The 18,782-nt window shown below is 42.2% G+C and overlaps 1 protein-coding gene across 9 annotated transcripts in view; it reads right to left on the reverse strand.

Moving 5' to 3' along the window:
- Positions 1–18,782, reverse strand: part of ubr5 (ubiquitin protein ligase E3 component n-recognin 5) — a 31,012-nt gene that overhangs the window by 1,300 nt on the left and 10,930 nt on the right. For 3 of the 9 annotated variants that reach the window (XM_039619310.1, XM_039619317.1, XM_031733540.2), the window contains 42 exons: positions 18,232–18,416; positions 17,547–17,656; positions 16,979–17,091; positions 16,707–16,853; positions 16,463–16,574; positions 16,221–16,375; positions 15,915–16,112; positions 15,010–15,220; positions 13,918–14,044; positions 13,639–13,790; positions 12,999–13,094; positions 12,482–12,605; positions 12,265–12,362; positions 11,726–11,883; positions 11,477–11,568; positions 11,215–11,361; positions 10,918–11,036; positions 10,651–10,777; positions 10,326–10,455; positions 9,994–10,154; positions 8,863–9,102; positions 8,595–8,718; positions 8,269–8,380; positions 8,059–8,190; positions 6,823–7,080; positions 6,469–6,737; positions 6,029–6,240; positions 5,678–5,923; positions 4,685–4,758; positions 4,398–4,570; positions 3,961–4,110; positions 3,416–3,633; positions 2,994–3,114; positions 2,322–2,694; positions 2,048–2,135; positions 1,824–1,968; positions 1,455–1,585; positions 1,228–1,288; positions 827–1,008; positions 619–703; positions 376–531; positions 56–169 (listed from right to left, as the gene is read on the reverse strand). In XM_039619310.1, the coding sequence (XP_039475244.1) occupies positions 56–169; positions 376–531; positions 619–703; positions 827–1,008; positions 1,228–1,288; positions 1,455–1,585; positions 1,824–1,968; positions 2,048–2,135; positions 2,322–2,694; positions 2,994–3,114; positions 3,416–3,633; positions 3,961–4,110; positions 4,398–4,570; positions 4,685–4,758; positions 5,678–5,923; positions 6,029–6,240; positions 6,469–6,737; positions 6,823–7,080; positions 8,059–8,190; positions 8,269–8,380; positions 8,595–8,718; positions 8,863–9,102; positions 9,994–10,154; positions 10,326–10,455; positions 10,651–10,777; positions 10,918–11,036; positions 11,215–11,361; positions 11,477–11,568; positions 11,726–11,883; positions 12,265–12,362; positions 12,482–12,605; positions 12,999–13,094; positions 13,639–13,790; positions 13,918–14,044; positions 15,010–15,220; positions 15,915–16,112; positions 16,221–16,375; positions 16,463–16,574; positions 16,707–16,853; positions 16,979–17,091; positions 17,547–17,656; positions 18,232–18,416 (6,426 nt within the window). The remainder of the gene's footprint in view (positions 1–55; positions 170–375; positions 532–618; positions 704–826; positions 1,009–1,227; positions 1,289–1,454; positions 1,586–1,823; positions 1,969–2,047; positions 2,136–2,321; positions 2,695–2,993; positions 3,115–3,415; positions 3,634–3,960; positions 4,111–4,397; positions 4,571–4,684; positions 4,759–5,677; positions 5,924–6,028; positions 6,241–6,468; positions 6,738–6,822; positions 7,081–8,058; positions 8,191–8,268; positions 8,381–8,594; positions 8,719–8,862; positions 9,103–9,993; positions 10,155–10,325; positions 10,456–10,650; positions 10,778–10,917; positions 11,037–11,214; positions 11,362–11,476; positions 11,569–11,725; positions 11,884–12,264; positions 12,363–12,481; positions 12,606–12,998; positions 13,095–13,638; positions 13,791–13,917; positions 14,045–15,009; positions 15,221–15,914; positions 16,113–16,220; positions 16,376–16,462; positions 16,575–16,706; positions 16,854–16,978; positions 17,092–17,546; positions 17,657–18,231; positions 18,417–18,782) is intronic. The other 6 variants (XM_039619311.1, XM_039619316.1, XM_039619314.1 and 3 more) reach the window with 6 other exon arrangements.

Consider the following 18,782-nt stretch of genomic DNA (forward strand, 5'->3'; position numbering starts at 1 on the left):
CATTGATCTGCGTTCACACAAGTTAAGGTTCAGTAAAATTGCCGTTTATACTTACATGAAGCGGCTGCTCAGCAACCACCAGCATTCTGTGCTCTGCGTACCTCCTCACATATTCGTAAACATTGAGGGGAGTTACTGGCATGTTGACCCCTCCAGACAGGAGCTCAACCTGAACAAAGCAGAATGAGATATAAGCTTCACTTAAGTCACCACCTGTACATTCGTTAATATAAGTTTAAGAGAATTTTCAGATGTGTTGCCGTGTTTTTCACCTTGCATCACATACACATTTGGCAGCGCTATTTTTCCATCTTAACAGGACAAGTGACATTTGATACTGCTCAAGTTTGACACAAAGACAGCCAAGTCCATTACCTGTCCAGCTCCTTCCTCTTTGCAGAGATCAATGGCGAAAGCCAAATCCATGGCAGCAAACACTGCTTCGGCTTCACCAGCCTGTGAATGGCGGATCAGCTGCCGCAGGCTCTCATACATAACCGGGTCAAAGAACGCAAAGTCGTGCCAGTTCACCTGCAGTAAAAGAATATTTAGCAATTGAATTATTCAAGAACCAAGCATTAATGCAGCAGGTTTTTAAAAGGCATATTTTCTACTTACCTTCCTACCAAGCAGGACCTTGATGACATGTCTGTTCAGTGTGATTGGACAGAGTTCATTCTGCAGCAGACATAAGCCCAGTATTCTGCAAAGAGAAATACGTTTCATACTCTGCTAAGGACACAGCTGATTTCACAAACATTTTCCTTCTTTAATTTCATTTTTTTCCAACCAAACATAATGTAAATCTTTGATTTTTTATTATTACCTTCCAATATTACGGAAGCAGTTGAGTCTGGCCTCTGTATTTTTGCCGGGTCTAGGGGAGTAGAAGCCTCGTTTGCCAGGCTGGTAGAAGAGAGGAGCGTTGTCGTCACCGTCATCTGGGTCATCCAGCTCCATATCAACCACACTGCGTGTTGAACCGTGACGTTTGCGGTTCTCCTGCTGCTAAAAATGATTGAACAGAGGAGGGGGGCAGTGTTTATAACAAATTAGTATTAGGATGATCTGTGTTGTGCAAGTGTTTCTGTTAGGTGTCAAGTAAAAAGGTCATTTTAGTGTGTCAAATTAGCCGTGGTTTAGCACACTTTATTAAAATACGGCTAAAACATTTTTAGAAAACAAGAAACTAGTTAATAATGGAAACAGGTTATATATTTTGTTCACTTGTGATTTCTCTGGAGCCTCTGGGAGACCGAGGTCCAGAATACTGTCAGCTCCATTTTCCCTGGGAAAGATAAACAGAATATAGTTAGTTTGCTAAATGGCACCGAGTATGAATATGAAAAAAATACTGTTCTTAATGAATGTATATTCATTAACAGGTACTTATTTGTCAGCTAAATGAGCACTTTATTGCCAGAAGCACCCGTGGTGTTGGTGATTTGTCTTACCTTCCATGTGCAATGAGTAGCTCCATGGCCTCTTCTACTCTGGCTCTCAGAGAATCCTCGCTAGCTAGCAGCAGCAACAGCTGGGCAGGAGACAGCTCCAGCAACATGCCGGTGATTTTACTGGCGAAAGCCTAAAGACACAAACACAACTCCCCTCAGTATGATCAAGGAAAAATAATAAATGCAGACAAGGAAGCAAAACATTATGCACCGTTTAAGTTCAACACTAATCACTGAAATGATGGAGGAAGTGTGGTATCTAAAAGGTGTAAACAAACTCTCAAAACGGATTGTTAGTTGTCAGAAATGCTACCCTGTCTTAATGAAAGAAAACAAACAGGGTTTAAATAGATGCTGATGGTTTATTACCGGCTGCATTGCATGGACTCGTGGATAGAGCCTTTCGCCCAGGGCTTGTCTGTGTGCAGGCAGAGGGTCAGGCTCATCACTGGGGTTTCCCTCTGATGACGGTCTGAAGGGCCTGGTGTCTATGGACAGCTGCCTCCTTGAGTCTCTGTTAATAGACAAACAGGTTAGCAGACATTTTCTCTAAATATAAAGAAAGGTCATATAGGCTACCAAATAGAGTTTACCTGTCTCGGTCTCTCCGAGATCCTGCTCGAAGCCCACCACTTCTCCTCTCCCTCTCCCGGTCTCTGTTCCTGAGACGCTGCATTAGATCTGCACAAACAAATCGACCAGGGCAAGTTCATTTGTGTTGAAAATATTTTTTGTCAAGTATCTTATGTTGTTGCTACTTTAATGATTTCTTCCATCATCACAAAAACAAAAAGCAAACATTTATTGTAATAATGAACACAAATGTCATAATATGCAGTATGCAGTAGTTTCTATGTATTGTCATACTTGAATTGTAATCGTGATGACACGTACTGCTGGCCTGCATGCCCTTGCTGACGCTCTGAACACAGTCCAGGTTGGGCAGCTTTTCATTGGAAAGGAGGGCCAGAGCAATGGCCGTGTAGAAGCTACGGGCCACGCCGCTGCCCTCTCCAGGCTCATCTTTGAAAGTCACTTTCACCCGGTGTACCGCCATGGGTGTGGTTGTACAACGCCTGCCAAAGTGTGTGTTTAGCTGACGCATAGTCTGTTGTATTAGCTGGTCTCGATCACGGTCCACTTCCAGCGCCAGGTCACGGGACTGCAGGTTCCTCAACTTCTCCATCTCTCGACGGAACTTGGATTCCTTCACCTCAAAGCCGCCGAGCTCTGTGAGGATCTGGTTCCAAACAATAAGGGAACAACAACACGGTCAGTTAAAGCTACATTAAGTTTCACATGCTATAGTAGCAGAGGAGTGTTTTAATTTCAAAAGTCTGTATGATTCATTCTGGCTTTAAAAACCATCCACTAGTCCCATCTACTCATGGCTCATCGCCTCACACAAGCTGATTTTACTCTGAGCAGCATTTCATTTAAGAAGCCATCAAGTACAAAAATGTACAGGGACAAGCTCCATTTAAGTATTGAAGTATATGTTGAATGCATGTTAAAAAAAAGAATATACTAATTTTTTACCGATCCAGGCTCAGCTCCAACATCCTCCATGAAGACACGACCAAAAAGCTCCAGTGACAGACGCCAGCGGCCCAGCAGCATGTCATGTGAGATCATCATCCCCATGAAACTGCAGTGAGGTCTGGACAGAGGACACAATAAACACTATTTTAAACTTTTATCCTCATCTTCATAAACTCTTTATCTATAATTACATTTTCTGTGTTTGAGAGCAACAAACAGTTTTTACAGGAACCATTCTGACAGGAAAACAGGAAGGTGTTACATATGCTAATAATGAAGGTTCTAATTAATGCAAGTACAGAGGCTTAATTAATGGGATGACAAACATCTATAGGTGACACCATTTCATATCAAGCTGCTGAGACCAAGGTCAGTTCCCTCTGCAAAAATCAGCCCCATTAAATGCACTGACTGGTTACCTGAACGATGGGAGAGGAGGGCCATCGCTCTCAGTGAGGCCAATCTCAGCAAGCAGGCTGCTCTTTAGCTGTGCAGCAAGGTCGTGGGGTGATGGGCCAGGTTTGGAAGCCTCCAGCTCCTGCTCTGCCAGCGACTGGTTCTCCGTGCTCCGCTGGCCTGTCTCCATGCTCATCACATTCTTCAGGTTAGCTGAGTAAGACATCTTAGTGGGCAGGATCTGATTGAGCAGGAGTCAGAAGTGTCGTTTAGTAATGTGAACAAGTGAAGGTCTAAACATGATGGCAGTGTGGCCACAAGAGAATGGAAATGGGACACCGAATACAAACTGTGCTCCAATATCCACACTCGTATGAACACATGAACACTACCCAACGTACCCGTTCTTTCATAAATCAAATAGCACGAAGATATAATGAATCCTGAATAGTCAAGTTATTTTTACTGGAAAGTGCTGCACTACTTTATTATTTCAGGGAGATTTGTTATGCATGGATATTAGAACACAACTACCAGCGTGATAGCACGGTGAAGAGGAGTGGTATACCTGAGAGGGGGAGGGTAGAGAGGAGCCCATGTTTACCTCCAGGCAGTTCCTGTCCATGGTTGCCTCAGCCAGGCCTTTGGTTGCCATGTAAGAGGAAGAGTACAGGCCCTGAGAGGGACGACCAAACAGATCTTCCTTTCTGGCATTAGGCTGTTGAAGAAGAAGCAAAATGTATTTAAAATCACAAAGGCTGACTTGCCATTCTATAATGTAAAGACAGCTAAATGTAACAGTTCAAGTGTTTTACATTCTCTAAATAGCGTTGTCATTTTCTTTGCTGCCAAATATCTCTGGCATGCAGTGACACTTGAAGGAGTTCGCACAGAGAACAAGATGAATAAAAATGCAATGTCACAAAGCTGAGATGACTCATAAAGAATACTTAGAATGACACGTAAGGAGGTTGGAGAAAGTTTAACATCAGCAGCAAATCTGACCTGCAGGAGGTGGGGCTGGTCTGCCAGAGGGATGGCCTCAGCCAGAGGAACATCGAAGGGATTTGGTGGGATGCAGCCCAGGAAAGTCATCGAGTCAGAGCGACGGAAGAAGGGGTGGTTCTGACCCGTCTCAGCTGGAACTGGGTCCTCATCCTTGTCCTGCAGTGTTGAACCTGAAGTGAAAAAGAAACACAGCAAATCTTAAAACAACTACGTAGTTCTTTGATATTTATTATGCACTGACTATAGTTTAGTTATCATTTAGTCGTTTTATTTTTTTGCCTTACTCTGATTGGTGTCCTCATCATTCTCATGCTCAGAATCTTCATTGTCCAACCCAAGCTCCAAAATCTCTCGATTCCTACAAGTGAAAGTTACGGAGGATAAACATCATGTTAGACTCACATTTATTCTGAAGGCCTATAAAACAAATGTCATTACCACCCTGTTGTTTGAATGAACTGTATTTTTTGCTCCTAACAGCAGTTGCTTTAGATAAGCTTTCACATAGGACGTGGCACGCACAGCACTGTGCTCTGAAATCCATTGATTTCTATTGCTTGCGTGCAATGGTTTCCTGCTGCGCTGAGCAATCGTGCAACCAATAGAAACAAAGCTTACAGGTGCGCTAAGTTCAACCACACGATGAAGGAAAACATTCCGTGCGTGTCCAAGTTCGGTGAACTTTTTGACACAAGTTTACGTGCATATACAGGGACCTGCAGAGCCTTTAAGCCATTCAACAGTTCTGTGGACCTCAGGAGGAAAGCAATGTTGTGGAAACAACACAATCTTCACTCGTCGGGATTATTAAAAGCTTTCTTCTTTATCAATGTGCGATGCATTTTTTTTTTATTAAACATTTGAAAATTATACAACACAAACTCTCGGAGGGGATGCAAAGTCAGAGACATGCATGTTTTGAAATAAAAGGGAGCAGGTGCATCTAGTACACGTAGAGGGGCTGCAAAAAATTACGTATACGCAGAGCGGAGCAGTTAGTGCAACACAAAATTTGGGTCCTTCGCTCTAGTTAATGGTCAGCGCAGCACATGCCGTGTCCATAACCTAGCTAATTAGCATCACTTAGGTTTATTTCAGTTGATTTTGCTACAAGTTACTGAAAGTCACACTGAAGCTAGTCTCTTTTAGTGTGGATACTCTGAACTGTTTAATTAAATATTAAAACATTTACTGTCTTATGATTTAATAAACAAAATTGACAAGTATGCAGCCTCTGTGTAAATCCTTGGCATTTTCTACCATTTTTCATCATTTACCTCTTTCTATCCATCTGTGGCGTGTCCAGGGTGGTCTGCTGATTCATGGCCTTAATCCAGTAGATAAGAGCCTGGAAAACGTAAGCCACATGCTTCAGCGAGCACACGTCCAGCACTGGAAGCACATCAGAGTGCTCATCATTGTGGGAGCGCATCAGTGACAGGGCGTAGTTCAGGAAGTCACCACGTGCAGACATCATGCCTTGACGAGCTGTTAGCAGTGTGGCTGCCCTCCTAAAACAAATACTAAATTAAGTGTGGGAAGCAATCATTTGTTTGCATCAAGTAAGAGTAAGTTAACAAAAATAGAGTTAAATTAATTCATTGACCACGTTAAGTGAAGTAGTTTACCTGCGTCCTTCCAGAGTGCGGAGGCTGGCCTCCTCTCGAGCAGTCATGCGCTCCCTACGAGCTGAGTGCTGGGAGGCATGGAGCGGGTGACTGGGGTGACCGGGATCTCCAGCAGATGACAGGGCTGAGCCATATCGCAGCTGAGCCTCAGTGGAATCCATGATGGACACCATCCAGTTCCAGGTGGGAATCAACTTTTCTTCTACATAGTTCTGGTTCACACAACAAACATTTCACTCTTTACTCACATAATCAGCTTGATTCCAAATTTTGTTTTGCATTCCTTTTAAAAAGCACTAAATAGTATTTGTGGTAGGGTTGAGTATTCTATATTTATGGGACAGGATGTAAACTACTGCTCTTAGCATTGCATTGTTAATTGTATAGACTAATCAACATGAACTCCTTCTGCAGATCTTAAAGACTCTAAGCCATTATACCTGCAGGTTAACAGCATCCTGGTAGGTGAGCTTGACAGCAGCAGGATACTGGGAGTAGACAAGATGGTTATACTTGGGAATCAGACTCATGAGGTCTGAGATCTGCCTGATGACAATGCTGTAGGCGCGGGCGAGACTGCTGGCAGACGTCAGGTAGCTGCTGGAGTTGCTGGCCTCCAAAGCTGCCGCAGCTGCAGCAGCACTAGAGCTGATTGCACTTGAGCGCCGCAGGTTAGTGGGGTCAATATATATCAGGCCTGTGGAGCTTGCTGTGGAGGGGGAAAAAAACCCATTAGTTCTGAGACATTTTAAATTTTCAGTTAAAACTGCAGAAGCAGGTGGACATTTGCTGACCGGCTGGTGTTGAGGTGCTGGAGGGAGCGCTTCCTGGTGTCCTTTGGCTGGGGGTGTTTCTCACAGCCCACTGCATGGAGCGAGGAGCCTGAGCTGCACTGTTAGCATGTGATGCGTTAGTTGTCCTTTCCAGAGGCTCATCCAGCAGGAACGTCTCCTGGTCAACATCGTCACTTTGGCTGCTGCTGCTGTCTGAGTCACTGGAGTCATTGGACTGAGAGTCATCCTCTGAAAAGAAGGCAGGGACACTGCTGGCACCTTTAAAGTAGGGATGAAGAAAAAAATAAAGAAGACCAGTTTAATGTTCTCGTATTCAATTTGACCTACCAGTCTTTCGCTTTCACATCAGACTCATCCAAGCAGGAGTGCGGGTTAGTGAATCACACCACTACAAGGCAAAACACCACTAATACGAAACTGGACACACTGAAACACCGAGTGAGAACAAAACTGGACACTCTGGTGTTCAGCTTGTGCTAAATAATATTTCATTTTCTAAATATTTTCAAGTTACAAAAAAAAAAAATCAAAAAAAAAGAAGAAAAAAAAATCAAAGAGAAGAACATCACTCTCTCACTTGTCAGAATAATCTACAAGAAACTTTAACATCGTCGTTAGTAGGAAATACACTCTTTAGATGACCAAGCAGGAAAAAAACCCACAACATTTGGAAAAGCTACAAATTGATTAGTGTGTTATTTGGATAAAAGACCAACAAAGCTACACTTGTGATGAGGGACGGCATTAGTTAAAAATGGCAGACAACAACAGAGAAATGTGAGAAGGGGACGAACTGAAGGAACTCTCAGCAGGAAACTGTGTATGCACTTTGCAAATTCACTCTTGCCCTGATATCTGTATATGCATTAAAGTAAAGAGGAGCTCATACCAAAAATAGGAAATGCCAAGGACACCCTACTGCCTGCAAATGAAATACATTTGGTATTCAGCCAGGGACCACTTTTCCTTCTCTGCTGTATCATTATCTCTCCAAATATAAAATCCCCACAATCCACAATGGTGACTGTCGAGCACTGTGACGCTGACTGATTTACAATGTAAACTTAATATATTTTTGCAAGCGATTAGACCAAATTAGACCGATTCAACGAAAAAATGGTTACGATTTCAGTCAAAGAAAGTGACTGTTTAAAAAAAAAAAGGGGGGAAGGGGGGGTCATAAAATATTGGGATTTAGGTAAAAGGCGATGGTTTACACAAAAGCAGTTGACTAACCTGCTTCAGAACCAGCAGTAGCTGCTGTAACAACACTCCTGCGACCGCTGGCGTTGTCCTGATTGCTATGGTTGCTTTCGCTGTCGCTCTCCGTTTCAGCTGCTGCCAACAGGTCCAACTCCATGTCACTTCCTAAAAAACAGACATGACCCCATCCTAAACTCATCTGACTTTGATTCATAAAGATGAACAACTCCAACTATATCTTACCATCCTCATCGTGCTCATCGTGCTGGCCTTCTGCTTCAGCATTTTCCTCTCCCTGCTCTTCCTGGTCGTCATGATGATCTTCCTCCCCAGCTACACCTTCTACAACTTCAACCTGTCAGACACACAACAGATTGTCCAATAAATAAAAATCTGTGGCAAGACAGACCTGAAATTCTACAGTAACAGGAGGATTCATATTTCAAATACAAATATGAATAGGGTAAGATTGTGGGCTTTAGCCTCAGAAACAGTAACCAACATGCAGTGCACACATGCACATCCAGAATTCATTATGGCCCTAATGATTTAATAATGAGGCTCCCCACCTCTTCCACATCTGCTGATACAATGTCATCCTGCTCCTCATCTCTTCCTCTGACAGGCTGAGACTGGCTGCTGCGCCGGGGCTGAGGGTTCCTGATGATATAAGAGGCAGCTGTCTGGCTGGAGCTGGAAATGTTAAACACAAGCTCATTAAATTAAATAAATAGGAAAAAAAGGAGAGTGATTCTAATTATCCGTAATTTAAGTACATTTTACAAACTACTTTATGACTCCACTTGCAATGAGACAAAGTCAGGAAGACCAACTAACCTGCTGGACTGGTCAGGTGAGGGTCGTGGTGGCAGCGGTTCAACAGAGAAAAGCTCCTCGCTACCCTGAACAGCATCAATGCTGGTGCTGGCCAATGTGAAAGGAGCGGTCGGTCTTGCAATACCCATTCGCACTGGGACAATTAGTGACTCTGCTACATTACACAGCTCCTCCACAGCATAGGGCAGCAGAGCCTGGAAAACACGCCGACATTTCCCAATGGGCTGAGGGATGAAATTGCTGTGTGAGGGGAAATAGAGAAGTGAGAAATGGTTGTATTACATCAGAAAATCTTGTCTAACTGGTATCAAGTATGTCAGCAAATTATAAACAAGCTTTAGCCTTGGGCTGTTCTTTTTATTTATTCTGTTATAGCCTTAAGTGGGATTTATGCTTCTGTGTTAAGTCTCCGCTGTAGTTAAGTCTCACGTGGAAACCACTCAGAAACCCTACACCACAAGTTGTGCTGAAACCTGATGTGCACCTCTCTAGAAATGTAACTAGATGTTGCATCGACGCAGCCCGCAACATCTGTGATTGGCATGTTCGGTAGCGTTGTTTCCGCTGGCTACTTCTTCTTCTGCTCCCATTTGGACTGGAAGAGAATGAATCATCTCAAAGGGAGAAAGTCCACTTACAAGAGATGTGTTGGCCATGACAACACAGAGCAACTGGTACAACTATAAATGCTGGCAATAGCATTGGCTACTTGTATAGGCCATTGGTGGCCCTACATAAATTTAACACAGACACTCACATTAGTCTAAAACTGAGCTGTTCTCAAAAACCTTAAACTTTATTATCCAATTCTTGACCACTGGCCAGTGATGACACTAAAACTGTCATCAAAAAAAGCAGGGATTTTTAAATGCAACTTCATCCCCAGCTTTTTACAGTAGATTACTTCAGTGTTAAATCCACGACAGAAAACCCTTCTGAAATCCTAAAGCGTAACCCAATGTGCTGCTACCTGCAAATTTAACCAGACATCGAATCGAACCGCACAGGTATAAATGCTGGTAACAGCAGCTTGATGGTCATGGATTCAAAGCAGAATTGTAAATTAAACATCATATTAATGTAGACAAGAGAATTCTTTAAAAAAAAGCGTTCTTCAAATTGTGTTCTCACTTTTTCTTTTTTGATGAGGCCATCTCCACACTGAGGATGACAAAAACTCGGGCCACAGAGCGCAAGAACCTTCTGGTGACGTTGATAGCCTCCTCTCTCCGACCGGGTGTGTACTTGTTCTGCAGCTCCTTTACCAGAGTACCCAGTAACGTATCTATAAACTAATATAGCAGGGAGATAAAACACCCGATGAGGACTGTCATGCATGAATACAAGTCAGTAAGTTACAGAGTGACCAATCCTAAATAAAATATGTTACCAGGGTTACTTATTTACACTGAATCTGAATTTTACACTGTGTGCACTGGAGACAGAAGACTAACTGGACTTACAGTGATGTCAGGCGCACACTTGACAATGAGGCAGTGAGTAAAACAGTCAAGGCGAATGGTGCCACTCTGCTGATTCAAGTAGACCTGCTCTTCAGGTAGGAGGTGAGCAATTCTGCTGCTGGCACTAAGTCTGGGAAACAAGAAATACAGGATTGAGATACAAGCTACACAAATTAATACATCACGGTTATATATGATTGAATATTTAATTTGGATTATAACACCATTTAAATTGGGTCTGAAAAGTGCAATCAGTGGATTCAGAGAAACTGGTGGATCAGACTTGTTCATTGCATTATCAAACTGCAATGCTTCTGATACTTACGGGTCTTTATTCTCCTGAGAACCAAACATGATCATTGACTTGAGGGCATTCCAATCCTGCAGGACTCTCTCCAGAGCCAGCTGAGCAAAGCGGGGAGGTTCTAGATCATGGTCTGGCATGTCAGAGTCTGAAAGAAGAACACAACAGCTCTCTCTCAGGATCTGTGTTCTGTTTTCAAACTAACTGTTGTAAAATCTGTAAAATCTCTAATTAGCATGGACCTAAAGTTAAAAAGGTGGGTAAATTAGACAAAGTTCTTGAACCAACCTTCTGCATTAGCAGCCTTGCGGTTCCTATCTTCTCTGATGCGCGGTGGTCTGTACTGACAGTGCTCAACACTCTGCCTGGCAACAGTCTGCACCAGGAACAGTAATATATGCTCTCCCCTGCAAATAGAAACAAGTCAGACAGACCTACCACCTCTGCTCACTTACATAACACAATGGATCTTTAGCAGAGTAGCAAGTTAAATTCTAAATTCATTTGCTAACTATAACGAACAAGAAGCACTTCTATATGAACCAGACAAATTAAAGCCTGGGGCAGAGTTCACAGAAGCCTCACCTGCTGTTTGGTGTTGTAACCAGGTTTGTGGTGGTGAGCAGCCTGTACAACAGATCCAGGCGAGCTGCCTTCTGACCAGCTATGAGCGTTTTACATTTGCATTTCTCCCAACAGTCACAGTATGCTGTAGGTGAAGTCCTTTTCAACCTGGGAAAGACGATGTACAAAGTCTAGTGACTTAGTTTCAAGAACTGGTATCAATGGTAAGAGAGACAAGCATCAGCAAGGAGTGAAAAAGGCCACACTGAAAACTAGGACTTACTTGCAGTCGTGTCCTTTGTGACACACCCTTGCACATTCAGTGCAACAGCAGAGGGACTCCAGCAAGCCACATGTTCGACACTCAAAGATATCCTAAATACAACATAAGTGTCATGAAAAATGTCAACATCTATAGAAATATTTTCGCGAAAGAGTTTGGGCATTCTAAAAGTAGACCGCTTACTTTCCAGACACACAACACTTCTTCTAGCAAGTACATTTTAGTGTAATGGGATTGTCACAGGCTGACCTGGTTAATGTGCTCAGCTCCAGTCCATGTGAAACTGCAGGTGTCGTTGCAACAGAGAACATACAGGGGAGAATCATCTGGATTTGTACCCGAGGGACAAATCATTTCCATGAACACCGAATCTGCATCATCCTTCTCTGCGATACCCGGGTCACCCACTGTGTTCAAGACATTTGGGGAACAAAGGAAAACCATGGAAACACGGGAATGCCACTTATAACACTTCAGTTAGCTGCTGGAAGCAGGGCACCAAAATAGGTCAGGATTCACATAACTCATGGATAACCTCCAATGTTCCAGCTATTACCCAACCACTTAAAATGATATCAGATGTACTAAAAAGTCTGCTGCTTTCCCAGAAACTGTTCAGAGATGGCAGCTGGTTGGTAACATAATATTAGTGCAAATGTCTCCATGCCTGCTCCATTTGGTTTGTGTGAAGATGTTAATGCAATACATGTTCTTGAATTTAGACACTTTAACACAAAAAAAGTTTCCGTTAAAAAGCGATCCAGTTCTCAGCCAGCTTGTTAACTCACCCTTGGCCATTTTCTGTGCAGCCTCAAGCACGGTGATAGCTGCTGGGTAAGCTCTCCCACTGACAGCTAGCATGAACGGGGTCATTCCTCGGGCATCCCTGTCAAACAAAGGCAACAATATGCATGAGCACTTTCAGGAGAGCACCTGAGCAAACAATAGCAGGGGAGAAATAAGCAGACTGTCAGTCAATTTTAATGCAGTAATAAAGACTCTTACTTTGCAGAGAGCAGCTCCCGTAAGTGTGGCCTCAGAACAACGCTGTCACACATCAGCTTAAGGATAAGGTGGGCATTGGCCTTCCTGTCTTTAGACTCAACCACAGAAGGCTCAGTGGACGGCCCTGCTCATATGGAAAACACATACAGTTAGTCAGTAGCCGTTACAACATTTAAGCATAGAGCTGGCAATTCATTTATAAGATTTATTTATATTTATAGTTCTATGATGTCACGTCGATAGAATCGTTCTTCTCCTTTGAGTTAGGCTGATGCTACTCATGTGCCGTCCTTTTTTGTTAGGTGGTCACAATGTCACTTGATCCCCGTTCCTCAAAACACACTGACACAGCATGTTACAGGTTCTAAGTTACCAAAGTGTTGGCTCCACTGCTACACCAGAATTTCTGGCAAAGTCTTGGTTCTCCAAGTGTCAAAAGGGTTTTTTTTGTTTGTTTTTTTTAAATTTACCAAATTGCTTTAGTGGAAAACAGGCACGTGATAAAGAAGGTATCCACCTGGTATTGTGGAGGTGCTCGGTCCCTGGCTGCTACCAGTGGAAGCAGTGGTGAGTGAACCCACAGCTGGTGCTAAAATGAAGTCGATGTCTCCATCTTTTCATGAAAAACAAACACAGTTTGTATTTTTAATAAAATCAGGATTATGAAAATCAAAAGACAGTTGTTATTGTAATTCTATAAAGGGAAGGGAGGGCACTTAAATTTTAAGGCTCCAAACACTTTCCAATAAGGTTGTGCAAAACTACCTCACTGATTAACAACTATAGTAAAACAAAAAAAGACATTGCACTGGTGTGGGTGGATTTCTACAAGTACCAGTGAAAAGACAATCAAGAACTCCATAGTTGCTAAAAAATAAAAAAACGCCCACACACCGAGTCAGAAATCTATTTATTTGGAAATCTCGAAGTTGATGACTGTAAATTAAACAACAAAATAACTTCTGCAATATTCTACAAATGGCTACCACTGTGTGTTTTACATTACATTTAAAAAAAATATCAAACTTGATGTGTTGCTGGAGAATGGTTGTGTGGTTGTGTCAGAAATAAAGATGCATTTAATTTATTTTTCTTTCTTCACTTTAAACACCACATAAAAATAATCTAACTCTTCCATTATTTTCAGATGCACTCACCAGGGTCCATGGGTGGAGGGTCAGGAACCCAACTTGGTGGAGCAATGGGTGGGGACACAGGATCCTGATGGTCACTGGATGACGGGCCAGATTCATGTCGACCAAGACCTGCTGCTCTTAAAGACCTCCGCATCATCTCCCTAAGACGAAGGCTAGTGACAACCCCCCAAAGATAAACGAGTCAATAAATTAGATCCTGTTTCATACTGCCAAAATGGGCAAAACATTTCTTTGCTGTAGGGCATTTTTTTTGTTATACATTCTGTGGAGCTCATTTACCCTCTGCTGCTGGAGGAGCCGGTCCTATTTCCAGAGCTATTGCTTGAGACCACGGAGATGGCATTGGCAATCGCCTCCACAGCAGACAGACGCTCTGCAAATGTGTTCCTCTCTGACCTTTCAGCTTCTGAAATGAAATAACATGGTCACTGAGCGTGGAAAGGAATTAGCTGGAAGCAGCAATTAAAGTGAGACGATTCTGAGCTGAGCTAAAACGGTGTGGAAACAAACTACCATCAAAATCGCACCCTTTTTAAATTTACACCCATGATTGTCAAAGGCAACTCTGTTAGAGGAAAGGTTCAACTAGAACTTGCAAATTAAGACAAGGAAACAACATTTTGCCGTTACTGGAATACTACGGCAGTGTTCAAATGCCCAATAACAAATCTGATTTTCACAGACTGCATCATCATTAGCAGCATTAGCGTATGTCTGTAGGTTTGTTCCTCAACTCCTCCTAGATGACTGGTTCAGTCTTGATGACACTTTCAAGATTCATTTCATCTATATGTTGATGGATTAAAATACTTGCTTCATAAAAAAGTACTGTTCCTTACTCTGTGTATTTGTATATAGAAACTGCATGATTGAGGATTGTTCATGAACGCACAGCTTGTTTTTTTAAGCATGGAAATTGCATGCAGTTGCATGTTGGATTACATGTTACATATCGTTTTAACAGTCACCACAGTCTTTACATTTGGCAAGTTTTTAATTTCCTATCAGCCTCACTTTTCCCATTCTACTACATTAACTGAGGATGAAAGATGGTCACAACAGATGGCAGAGGAATCTTTCTGGACATCTGCAGGCTACTTCCAAAGAACATAAAAGGCTCCAAAGTAAATCACTGCAAATGGCAGGTGTGGCCGTTCATTCTTTTGAGGTAAAGTATTGCCTTGACTTTTTGGGGATTTCCAACTCCATTTCTATTTTTAACTACTTAAAGTCCCTATTATTGATATTAATATGAGAGTTCAAGTGAAAAGCCACATTGCTATTGTATTTCTAACAGTTCCAAATTGGTAGGGGAGAACCTGATCGAAAGACTTTTGTCCACACAGTCCACAACCACACACACCCGCTTACCTTCCTCTTCTTTGGTCTCCTTGTTACTAACGGGGAAGCAGACTGAGACGGCAGCATGGAGGATGTTGCGGTTTCCATCACATCGATGACCCAAAAGTGCTCCGAGGGCTTGGCTGCCCTGATCTAAGAGGAAGGCCTGCTCAAGGTTGACCAGGTACTGCCGACACGCCTCATAGTCGCAGCGCAGCACATGCTGCATTAGCGTCTGCTTCTGAAAGTGAAATAATTTGTGTGAGTACTGGTTATAATCTGCATAGCATTCTGGTCTTCTATAAAGGAGGACAGCATGGCCACAGAGCAACACTGAACACAATGATTTGTTCTACTTGGTCAAGTACATGTTTATGTTATTAGCACCCGAGCACTAAAGTTCACTCAGGCTTTTTGAGGGATTTAATATACTCAAAAACTCATGAAATTTTGCACGCAAGTCAGGTTTGGTGAAAATTGGGAGTATTTTAAAACAAAATTTGGTACACACATGTAAAATGCCAAAATGGAGAAAAAAGGTAAATGGGAGCCCATGACCCAAACCCAACAGGAAGTCCACCATTTTGAATTAAAAATGGCAATTTTGCAATTTCCAGGCGTTGTACTTTTGCAAACTCCTCCTAGGGATTTTATCAGATTGACTTTATATTGTGTCCATCTAAACTACAGAACTGGGGCGTATTAAATTGCAGTGCTTTTGAGCTTTGGTTGCAGGTGGTGTCTGTGATTCGACCACTCGTCATGAAAATTTAATTTCCTCTCATTCACACATAATGAATGACATACATCAGAGTGACAACTGGAAGCGTTCTGCAAAGCTCGACTGCAGCACGCCATGTTTCGATGGCAGCCTGCAGCTTTAATTTTTATTATTTTATTTTTTTTATGAATGAATTAATAAAGGTTGCATTTACCTCGACAGCCATAATAATAATAGCAGCTTTCTTTTTAATGGTGGAGTTTGAAGGGAGATTGGCCAGAGAGTGCACCCCCATTCCCAGGCTGTTTATAGGTGGCAGGTCCAACCAATCGGGATCTCGAATTCCACCCATGCAGTCTTTGGCCATAGGGTAGATTGTGCCATTTCCATCTCGGAGGATGATGGGAGACTCCTTGATAAAAATTAAATATTAAACATTTAAAGTGGAGGATGGGGTAAATATTTGTACAATGTGTAGTGAAAACCTGAGAAAACATGCTGGTCCTCAATAGCCTCTCACCTGTCCTGCAGTAAAGATAGCCACATTGCGCTCACTCTGCCCGAGGAAGGCCAGGTTACTAGTAGGGAAGTTATTCTCCTGCTCAGCTTTGCCTGTGGCCAGGTCAAAGATACAGTACCTTACCCAGTTACCAGTTTTCAGCACTGCGTGGACTCCTAGGACATGACGAGATGATTAAGATCAGGAGATGTTTTATGCAGATAAAGAACTCTATAGAAGGCTGACCTTCAGAAAGAACTCACCTTTGGAGTCAACATTTACAGCCAGAATCTCAGCCTTTTCTGGGATACAGAGCTTTTTAGGTGTTCGCTGAAAACAGTCTGGAACTTTTGGAGTGCCACCAGTTTTAACTACCTGTCAATCAGATGGAGATGACAAAGTCAGTGAACCAAATTATATGTAGACTGTCAGTCAGATGCATAACTCAGTGACTGAAATTAAGTTTCATATGAAAACAAGCTGTGTTGAATCAGTTAATACTCCTACTTGTAGCTCATCTATTCTGAGGAGCCTACAGTCCTGCAACAGTGATGACGGGTCTGAATCAGTGGGAGCGGCAGTGCTCTGGTTGCTCATGCTGCTTGATGTCCCAGGAAACTTGACAGCAACATACGCGCCATCAACTTTAAGCACCTATGGCATAAATAAAAGTAATACATTGTTAAACTAAGCTGCAGTTAATATAAAGCAAGAGTCAAAAAAATTAACTATCAAAGTTTGACCTTCTCTGTATTCAAATTTGCTTCAGATGCACTTACCTTTCCCACAGGAACATTTTTAACATCTTCCACAAAGACTACCTCTCTAAGAGGCCACTGCTCCTCATTGACCTTTTCTTCCTCTTTAGGAGCTGGTGTAGAGCGTCTTCGCTCTACAAGCAGGACAGCACATTTAATTTTAGTCGTTTTATCACGGTATATCATTTACATTAAGGAACTATAAACAGTTAAGAAGTATACTTTAAACAGTATAGTACAAAAAACAAACCAAAAAAGGTAAAGCTTTAGTGTGTACTTGTGAAAAGTAATTAAAACTGACAGTTTGCCACATGGTTCATGTGATAAGCGGTTGTAGGAAGGCGACCAGATATGCTACAGTATATAGTGCGAGTTGGCCACATTTCCTTCACAGGAAAACAGGCGGGGGAAAAAAAAAGTTGCTGATAAAACCGTGTGCACCATCTGTTTCAAAGTCAAAGGGACTAATGAGAGCACAGAGAGAGGAAGAAATTGGTTCTGTGCCTGGGAGATAGGAAAGTCAAGCCTTGGATGTTGTTGATACAGCAAATAGTTAAAGAGAGAGATAGTATGAGACAAGATTACATACTGTAGGGCAGAGAGGCACTGCTAGCAATGGAAGAGGTATCACTGCAAGTAGATGCTGGGGAGGGAGGGGGACCCATTTCAGTCTTCACCAGCTCTGGCTTGCTTTCAGTCCTATGAGAGGAGACCAAGACAAATGGATTCATTTTACTGCTGTTTTTCTGAGCATACTACCCTCTGCAACGACGTATGCATTTCACTTATTTCTAATGAGACAGAATGAAAATCTTATGATCAAGATAGAATCCATCTTGCCAGGCTTCAAGCTACACACCTGTGGCTGGCAGTTAATTTAGGTCTATTACTATCCTGACAAACTACTGGCTAACAAAGCTGCACCAAGGGCATACTTTCAGGTGCAACAGTACAGAAGATCATTTACCAAGTTCATCCAATCATCTACCAAGTCTTTTTTCCCCAATTTGACTTCATTTTAATAGCAAATTTTGCTTAGATAGATGCCAAGAATTGTCTAATGATGAGCTTACTGCACGGCTACCGTGACTACCTGCTTGGTAACTTTCAAACCTAGCACATGGTAGACCCATCATGGCTTACTGAATTAAGTATGTGTCCTTTTCCAGGCAGTTACCAACGACGTCTTCACAGATACATAACAAACCATCTGCTGAAACACTATTCACATCCAAACACGTAAAAGCTTTCTGCTAAATAAAAATGAAACTGACTTGATTTCCTGGGTCTTAGTGGTCTTCTCCATGTTCTTCAGGCTCTCTGGTGAGCGCAGCTGGAACCTGCAGCTGTCGTTCATGTTCCAGACAGACTCCAAGAGGACACCCACTTTGGGAATTCCAGCACTGACAGAAAAGGCCACTGCACCGGCATGGTAAAGGGGATTGTTTCTCAAGCACACCTAAAGAAAAAGAAACTCGTGAATTGAGCGGTACCCAGTGTTTACTACATACTTTAATTCGACAAGCTACCCAAGTATATTTCGTTACTCATTTTAGCATTTTTCAATATTCTTTAATATTCTTATTTGTAATATTTATAAGGCTTACATACAAGTCAGCGTAGGTAAGCAAGGTAATTCCAGAGCTAAAGCTAGAGTAAACTTTGAGATGGCAAATTAACTGAGGATGAACTTGGTCCCCATTTTCCAAAAAAAATAATAATAAAGAAATAAAATCTCCTCAAAACAAAAAAGCTAAAATAAATAAATAAATAAATAATTAAAAAAAACCCCAAACAAACAAAAAAACCAAAACAAGTTTCTTCC

This window comes from Oreochromis aureus, linkage group 11, assembly GCF_013358895.1.
Source record: "Oreochromis aureus strain Israel breed Guangdong linkage group 11, ZZ_aureus, whole genome shotgun sequence".
Taxonomy (NCBI): domain Eukaryota; kingdom Metazoa; phylum Chordata; class Actinopteri; order Cichliformes; family Cichlidae; genus Oreochromis; species Oreochromis aureus.